The sequence below is a fragment of the Antennarius striatus genome, chromosome 4 (assembly GCF_040054535.1).
Source record: "Antennarius striatus isolate MH-2024 chromosome 4, ASM4005453v1, whole genome shotgun sequence".
NCBI lineage: Eukaryota > Metazoa > Chordata > Actinopteri > Lophiiformes > Antennariidae > Antennarius > Antennarius striatus.
The window spans coordinates 8,726,836-8,736,425 of NC_090779.1; the positions used below are offsets into that span (position 1 = coordinate 8,726,836).

The 9,590-nt window shown below is 41.2% G+C and overlaps 1 protein-coding gene across 1 annotated transcript; it reads right to left on the bottom strand.

Moving 5' to 3' along the window:
• Positions 1 to 118: 118 nt before the first annotated feature.
• skor1b (SKI family transcriptional corepressor 1b) lies at positions 119 to 5,903 on the bottom strand. Its single transcript, XM_068313836.1, has 7 exons — positions 4,179 to 5,903; positions 3,731 to 3,824; positions 3,538 to 3,642; positions 3,374 to 3,433; positions 2,910 to 2,984; positions 813 to 887; positions 119 to 216 (listed from the first exon to the last, which is right to left on the bottom strand). Exons 1-7 carry the CDS (start codon positions 5,901 to 5,903, stop codon positions 119 to 121), a joined length of 2,232 nt encoding a protein of 743 aa, XP_068169937.1.
• Between the last annotated feature and the right edge of the window lie 3,687 nt (positions 5,904 to 9,590).

Sequence of the window (9,590 nt, forward strand, 5' to 3'; positions counted from 1 at the left end):
TAAATATTACAAATAATTACAAGTTTCAACTTTCTTTTAATCGAGTCCCTTGAGGTGTTTGAGTGGACCGGAGCTGTACTCAGATGTCGCATGGGCTATACTTTATTTTCAACCTGGTTCAGGGTGGGAGCAGAGGGGATTTGAAGGAGCAGGACCCGGTGCAGTGGCGAGGAGTCAACATCTTACACGAAAAATGGTGCAAAGCGTCGTGAGCTTCTATGAAGAAGGAGATAAAACAATCAATAATGCACCTAATTCTGAATCAGGGAATAATCAAAAAATATATATGAATATTATATGCAACTAAACACACAAGTTGTAACACTATACATTCGTTTAATCCAGGATTACTAAACTGGATGAAGGTTTCGTCTGCATTGGAGAGGTCAACCTTTGGGCCAAAATTCTGTCCATGAGACTCTGGATACATGAGTGAGACTTGAACCAAACTTCATTCGGTCTCATATGAGGAAAAAAAATTAGATGGCGGAAAAACACTTTTATTTTGTGGTTCATACAAAATTACAATTATGAATCTGCCTTTAAATAATCCGTAGATATTAATGAAGAGATGAAAAGTAAATGTCCGGGACAAAAACAAACAAACAACAGGCCAAATTTGAGGAATTTTCACGATTGTTGCGAGATCAACACAGAAAAACAGACTGATTCTTGGTGTCATCCGTGCACAGACCATCTTCACCATCAATCACGTCGGACACGCAACAGCAAACGTGTAAACCCGCCGTGGAAAGAGAAGACGCGCTGAGGACGCGCTGCTGAATCCGCTCCCTCTACTTTATTAGTCTCACCTCTGACGATGTGCAGCTGCTGAACCATCTCCTCCCGGTAGGACAGCTCCCTCTTCATCTGGTCCTGGAAATTATCTGAGGAGCAAACGGCAGGCAAAGATTTGGCTTAATGATGTGGAACCTAAAAAATACTATCAATAAAAAAACAACGTTGCTTTAGTCAATTTTAAGATAAAAAATACATCAAATGTCCCCCAAAATAAAATTTGTTGTTATTCTTTTTTTGTTGCTACAAATATTGAATATGTAAAACAATATAAAAATAAACACACAAAGAATAAATTGATTTTCGATGGAGGAATTCCTCTATATAATTTAGTTTACCTATAGACCTGAAACAATAAACTGATCTGACCAGGGCGCTGCTCACACCACAATGCAGGCAGGCAGCCTGATGATGGACATGCAATAATACAATACGCAGCTTGAAAGTTCTGCAGTTAAGACTAGAATTTGACATTCTGAAAGTAATTCACAAACTGTGCACACTCACTTATTAAGACATAATTCCCATTACTAGATTGAATTTTTTTTTTAATGGAGCAAAAAACAACAACCTTTATTTCTCATGTTTACAATTAAATCTTTCAATGTTTAGAAATATAACTGGTGAAATTTTAATAATAATTTTAATAATTTTTGTTTGTATGCTGGGCTGGGTTCCTTATCACCTCATCTCACTGATAATTTAAAGTTAAATTGAAAGTACGTCAAATAAGTTAAAGCAGCCGGCCACATCTTGAGATTACACAGGTTCTGGTTTCTCTTCATGAAACTCAAACACCTGAGTCGGAGTGATAACAACACCATGCAGCCTGTGTGGAATCCAACATATAGCCTGAAGTGATTTGTCTCACCTGAAATGTGAGATTTGTAAGAAAGTGATGGGACACCAAAATAAAAGCAGTTATGATGTGACCGATAATTGTATGCTTCAAATAAAAGTAAATGAAGATTAATCGAGATGCACACAGTTTACAATGAACTCATAAAGTGTTTGAACAGAAGTGAAGATGAGGAAAGATACAAAAAAAAACTATAAAGACAGACTTATGCGCAATGATGTTGTCATTTTGATAAATGAATTGTAACCTTTGCTCTATACTTGAGGGCCTTGTTCTCCTTCCTGGAGATATGAGTTTTTGCAAATGAAAGTTTGGACATTTTTGAAATATTGTTGATGTTTTTGTAATGAGTACTACTCCAATAATGGTTGAATGGAACACATATTCTCCCTGTTAGTGAAAAAATTTCAAGCAAATGTGGAAAAACAGGAGTTATACAACAGCGGAGAGACTTTTCTCAGAATTTGAAATTAGGTGGAAGTTGAATATGATTTATTGTCAGGTGGAAATACAGCACTCAGTATGACTGATGCTTTTGTCCTGTGTTACTTGAGATTCCTTCATTTCCTCTAATTCAAACAGCTGATGAATTACAAGTTTCAGAGCAGAATTCTGTTTTTTTTACACAGGAGTCATAGAAATACAGAAGGTCTGAATGGACTCAGAATGACGTTCTGTGCAACTTTCTTTATTTTATTCCCATTCAGAACCCAATAATACCTATTTTGATTCTTAGATTTGATAAAGCTGACGTTCTCTGTTATTGTCATAAATGTAGTCGCAAGAGGACACAAGCCAGTTTTTTATGTCATGAAACTGAAATGCAGATATTTTATCATTTTTATTCAAATTGATATTCATAAAATATATGCTCATGCTATATCTAAAACTTTTTTGCTTTCACATAATCAGTTTTTCTGCAAATTAAACTGAGTACTAAAATGATTTAATACTTCTTTAATTCTTTGAGAGGAATATTATATGGAATTGACAATATGTGGATATTTTGGATGGAAGGTTAAAATCATAATTCTTTCACTTCAATGGGCTTTAGAAAACATTTCTTCCCAGGGGAGGTTGTGTCTGAACCTGGTTATTAGAAGAATGCTGCCCTTTGACAGGAGTTGCTGCACACAGAGAGGACATGCTGAGGTGGATTTGGTCATGACATGTGGTTCATGTTCTGCCCTGACTCCGTCTATGATCTACAGTCAGATTAGTAGTGAAAGCACCATTGGACACTCTAGCTTACCTTTCATGTTCTGAAATTCTTTTTCCAGCTTTTTCCTCAGCTCGACTTGCTCTAACAGCTGCTTCTGCAGTTCCTCTAAAACACAAAAATAAGTCATGTCTGAGGAGTAAAGGCTCTTGCTCTGAAATCACAACCCCATTTATCATGACAGGTGTATAGGACGTCATCATTGGCAGTGACAGATTAAAGCAGGTCTACCTGAACTAAACAAACAAACAAACAAACCAACAAACAACCAAACAAACTTGTGGATTTGGGGATAAATTGTAAAAAAAAATGTGGCAAGTATACAAAAATAAATTGTCTCATTTCGTTTAAATTCTGTAAGAAATTAACTACTAAGTTATTTATTATTATTAATAATAATAATAATAATAATAATAATAATAATAATAATAATAATAATAATAATAATAATAATAATAATAATAGCGTGCGTGGGTCGTTCTCTCGTACTGTCTTACCTTTTGCCAGACTTTGTATGGCTCTTTGTGCTGGCAGAGCTCTGGGTGACACGTCCTCGGCTGAATACACAGAAAATAAATTATGTTCCTCACCTACAAGAGGCACACGCCCGTTTCTTAAAGCAGGATTTAACGGCACATTGGCTGACCTCGGCGCAACTTACCCTCCTCTGGATCTCGCTGAATCTCCTCGCTGCTTTGTTCATTAAAAGATTTCGTTTCGATCTCCTCCACTGTTGATGACGGCTCCTCTTTTCTTGGACTCTCATCTTAAGAGAAAATAAATCGATGTGATTTCTCTCTCCTTATCCTTTTTATACTGCTGATTTTTAAGCAAAAGCAGAAAGAAGGTCTAACCATTTGCTGTAAGCACTCCAGTCTGGTAAGTTGCAGCTCTAAAATGATACGGGCTGCTCCTTTGTTGCAGCGCTCCCCTCTCCGGTGTGTACACCTAAAGGAGAAACAATCACCATTTCTTTGAGCTCTTAAAATCACAAGAGTTTATGTAAAATAATGATAAAAGAATCAAAATGAAATGACAAAATTAATAATTGAAAATATACTCTTAGTTGAAGTCTGTATATTTTTATTCAAAGGAATAAGTCGTTTGTTTGTTTTTTTCTAAATGATGTGACATGCTTGTTGCAGCTCTTACACTTTTAACATTAGGGACAATTTCCCCCACAAGAACTCGTAAATTTATCTGTTTAAAAATACACACATTCCAAAGAAAGAAAAAGGAAATATTACATCTTCATTTATGGCCAGAGTTTGTTTGTTTTTTTCTCAGTTACAAGTCACTCACTTCGGAAAAAGACGAAGCTATGTGGTTCTCTGATAACTGCTTATTCTGCAGTTCTCTGTCAGAGGACTCGGCCACGTGTGCGCTCATTCTCTGGGAATCCACCAGGCTGGTCTCCTGAAGGGCCTTGGAATCTGATTCGTTTGGTGAAACACTATGAGCCAAGCCGGGGGGAGTCCGAGGACACACTGAGGACAGAGGTCGGGAGTCCTCTTCCTCTTCCTCTGGTGTTTTATTCGTCCCCACGTCCACATCCGGCTCACCTTCACTGTCCACGCAGGGTGACATAGACCGGTAACTGGAGCTCTCGCTTAAGAAATCAGGAGATAAATACCCGGTGCGACAGCCGTTGTACGGGCCTCTGTTGCCGTACAGTTTGGCGATGCAGTCCGCGTCTTTAATGACGGGTCTGAAGGCGGAGACGTAGCTGATTTTCCGCGGCGTGAGAGTAATCCCCTCCAGCGGCCTCGCCTCGTCCCCGGACTTGTCATCATCGTTACGCGTGGACTGAGTGCTGGAGCACCGGTCGTTCTCCACCATGCTGTCTTTGGACGTGTTGGTGCTCCGGTCGCTGTGCTCAGCAGATATGTCCATGTCCGTCTGTCTCGGAGCGCACAGCAGGTCTGGTGGGGGTTTGTGCTGAGTCTGGGGGTAGGGAGGCAGGGGCAGCGCGCCCGCCGCGGGCCAGAACATGGGGAAGGAGTGATAGGCGCTGTCCTTGGTACCGGACCACAGGACACCAGGAAGGCCTGCTTTACTTTGTTCTCCCATCATGCTGTCTTCTTTCTTCTGGCACAGGCCGAAACCTGGGAACCCGTACGGATGGGGGAAAAGTGGCGGCGGGATCTTTTGCAGCATTCCAAAGCCTTTGCTGGGCACCGGGATGACCGGGTAGCTGCGTGTGCTCGTCATGCCTCCCCGGTTGTCCTCACAGCTCAGGATCTTTGCAGGTATCTCGGGTGAATCTCGAGGTCGGTTCGGTCCTTGTGGTTTTAATGGAGACCTGGACCCCGATTCACTGCACGGCAACGTCCTCTTGCGACTGCCACCATTGAACATGGCCTTCACGTCTTCCCATGCGTGTAATATGTCTGTCTGGCTGCCTTTGTCTGTTAATTTGAGATGCCGTCTCCACGAATTAAAATTAGCCGCATCAGGCTGCGTGTACTTGGATTCTGGCGTGCGGTGTGAATGAAAAATGAATTTATTCGGAGAAAAGTACATGTTGCAGTAGGAGCACTTGATGCATTTGGCCCTGGAGCTGTTGTATCTGGCCGGGATGAAGCTCCCTCGACTCCCCCAAGCGCATTCGTGGGAAACATCAAATGCGAAATTTTCTGGAAGTTTTGGGGGTGAATGAGCTCCCAGAAATGATTTACAAAGTCTCTCGGCTTCGCGTTTAGTGATCATCCCGCAGCGCCTGGAGGAGATTGGCATCGCCCCGGCTCTCCGCAGGATCTCCAGCTGGACAGGGGTGCACTGGACGCAGGTGATCCCCAGAGCAACACGCCGGTTGTGTATCTCGTTATAACTGTAAGTCTTCAACAGGGTATTAGATATCTGTGCCAGGCAAAGTCTCTCCTGGCCATCTATCACCAAAGACACGATGGGTATTCCGTACAGCACCGTCTGCCCGACCTGGTTGGGCTTCAGGTTCTTGTGGTAGGAAAGTTCTTGCTTTGAGTTTGGCGAGGAGCTGGAGTCTCGTCCGGTGGGTACGGAGTCCATTCTCGGAGGCCTGGATGCTGCAGAGATGACGATTCATATTAAGATAATTTTTTAAAATTTAAAAAATTAAAAAAGATCTTCGCCACAAGTAGTTCATTATTCAGCATGCAGGCGGCCACTATCACACAACACAGAGGGCAGAAAAATATATCATAATAATAAATACAGAATGATATATGATTATAGATTTGATGAGTGATTGTTACGTTTTTTAATTGTAGATTAATCCATAACAATAAAAACAAGGTCTCGCCAACATCTTTGTGACATATCGTTGATGGGAAAATCTTCTCCGGACTTGACACTTCAATTCATTTAATTTTACTATTAACATCAGATGCTATCCGAATGCAGTTATGAACAATCCTGTGATGTAATTTGAACAGGTTGAGCCTAACAAACGTTGTGGTGGGGTCACCGAAACAAACAGATCCTTCATCACACTGTCGAAATCAGTTTCCAAAACTCACCTTTAATGTTGGCGCAGCTCCTCTTTCGTTTTGAATGAGAAAGCTGTGATGAAGTGATACCCGGAGCGGCTGGAGGTTAGGCCCGGTGTGTGCTGGAAGGATGTGAAAAGATGCTGTGGTAGGACGCGGTTATCCTGTGCGGGTACCGCTCTCCTGCTCACTGCGCTCCCCCCTCTCTCTCTCTCTCTCTCTGCCCCGCCGTCGGTGAGTGCGGATGGTTTGTGTTGCTTCAGCAGCAGCGGTGTCCACATGGCAGGCAGACGGTGGTACAGCCCCCCTCTACGACACAGGCAGCAATCAAGTGACGGCAAAACTTATGGCGGAGGCACTCCCACTCAGGCAGGCAGTCTGCATTAACTATGGATTCATGACCAATGAAGATGGTTTGAGTAGGTCCTGGAGCAGCCTGCAGGTCTGCATGACAAAGGGTTATCTGCAAAAGCGGTGAAATTATGAAACAAACACGGCAACTAAACCTGTTCAGCCTATTAAATGAATTCGAAATGAAAAAAAAGAAAAGAAATCATTCCATTAAATTTTTCATTACTTTTCAGTCAGTTGCATTAACGATAATTATTTTAATGAATTCTTTTGCCCGTCCTGCTTAAAAAAAAAAAAAACTAAGCTAGAAAAAAGTTATTTCTTTATGCATGAAGGAAACTGCAGTGGGATTTGGCATTTTACTAAAAAAAACAAAACAGCGGGGACCCAGACGCATTGTTGTGCGCACTGAAGAACACTGCGCGCAGGCCTTCAACACGTGCTGCGTTCCCACGGATTCATCGTTTACGAACTACACGTCGCCTACAAGCGTTTTGACAATAAGCAGCTGCTCTAAAGGTCACTCTTCATGGTCTGCGCTCAGCTTTTTTTCTCTCTCTCAAAGCTTACAGAAAACACAGACGGAGGAACAATAAGGACAGACCTGCGCCAAAAGCGGCGGGTATTTAACTTTCTCGCGTCAATAAAGCTGTAGGTTTGTCGTTTTCACCTGACAAGCTTGGCGACGAGTACTGATGTAATATTGATGAGGGTAACTGGACACATTGCTGCTCGGTGACCTCGGTGAGACAGATCTGTGTGGAAATAATGACAAATTGGACATAATCATTGCAGAAAGAGGTTCACTTTAAAATGTGGATGAAAATGCAAAAACTAGAACTAAAATAATTTTATATGACAATTTGTCTGGTTTATTGAATATACTGCCACACATAAAGAGAACAATACTGCTTTGTTACAAAGCAGACCGATTTAAAAATGAAAACAAAAGTTCTAAAACCGTTATTTTCTTCTGCAGTTGGATTATCTCTCCTGTTTTTTACAATCCGCAATTAGGAAAAAAAAAAGAGGAAGAAAAAAACATTAAAAAATGGTAAAAAAATATAAAAAATTCGAACATGCCTGCACCTGAAATCAGTTCCGAAATAAATCACGTTTGATAGAAGAAGTCAATTGTGAACAGACGGTCGTCCGACTCGGGGTGTCTCCTTACGTCAAAGGGAAGACCAAATTCAAATCAACTGTCTCCCCCATCTGCTGATCTATCGATCATGGAACGGATGAACCACTACTGTCATCAACGTAAACATCTTAATTAAAAGTCATTGTTGGTTTTCGATATATTGGAAGCTTTATTGGCAGAACGATCAACCCTTACTGGTATGGTATGACCTAAAACGCGTCTGTAATTGCAAATAAAGCCTTAAAATTATATGAAGATTTAGATTAAATCCATTCTTATAAATTAAACGTCATATTCACAGACTAATTCACTGCGATGATATGGAACAGAATTTCAATCACATCGAAGTGAAAGTGCACAAAAAGTCAAGAAGGTCAAAATCACACCCGTGCTTATTCCACTTTTTTGCGCACTAGAGAACAGGCCGTTTGAAAGTGTCTGCATTAATCACAGTGCTGCATCAAAGTGTGATAATCACCTGAACACTCTATTAAAATAAAAGTGCAAGCCCAGGGGAAATCTTACCTTACTCTTTAATTGTTTTGAGGCGTTGATAGGCTTTTTAATCCAAGATTAATTTATGCATTCTTAAATAACTCTACATATGATTAATAATCTTGAAAATTAAAAGGAGACTGAAGCAATTATAACAAGTGGTTGGTCATCACCTCATTAAGTGGTATTAGAAAGATGCAGATTGTGTGTCTTTTTTTTTTCGTGATGGGGCATCAAAATATTAAATGTGGATGGGTAAGACAAAATGTGGAGAAAATATTTGTGGGGCAGAAGTGGCTGCTGGGTAATTATTACATATTGAAAATATGCTTTTGATAAGAGATGAGTCAAAGTCATTTATAAGAAAATTCTAATGACACCTGAGTCATGTAAAGCAGATATCACTTAGAGAAGATTTGACTCAAGATCAGCTCAGATTGCTCAAATAATTCACAGATGACCACGATGTTGATCCTGAGTGGATCCTAAGCTGGATGCACAACAAAAGAGAGAGATCAGCTGTTGGTGGGGCCACCTGAGAAACGTACTGCTAACAGTCAGACTTACTAAATGGTTGCTAATGTGTAAACAAGACATCACTCCTCTCCTCCTCTGTTGTTTATTTGTCTCCTAAAAGCCCACCCCTGGGTCCTGACCCCCGCATCCTCTGCTAAACGGAACATTTCTTCTCGCAGGAGGGGGAGTGCAATGTGAGAGAGTGAGTGAGAGGGGGGGCAGTTGGGGGAGTTCATCACGGCATCAAATGAAGCTGAGCGCAGGGACCCTTTTGTCACAGACAGGGACTCATCTGCAATTGGTGAGCAGTGAGGTCCTAGGGGAAGGAGGGAACAAAGGTGCTAAAAGGTTGTGTGACAATGAGGGTGCTCCAAGGAGAGCCTTCAAGTACGGGACACAGCCTGCACGGGACAAGCTGTGCCAATCACTCCGCAATTACTTTTTGTGCAATCCAGAGGCCTTGTGTGGGCATTCATGAGGGGATGGAAGGACACGGGCAAAGACTTTGAGGGTCATGCCTCTCAATGCTTTATGTCTCAGAGATCATCCTAAGTTCATCATGGCGCAGACAAGATGATGTGACTGTGGAAACCTGACAAGAAAATGTTGCCTTCTTTTTCACCAAAATGTATGTTATACAGTGTCTGTCAATGTTCTTGTGTTAAAATCCATTGAAATACAATTCTTCCAAGGTTGTGCTAGAAGACTTGTGTAAAGGTAATAATTATAATATGAGTAAAA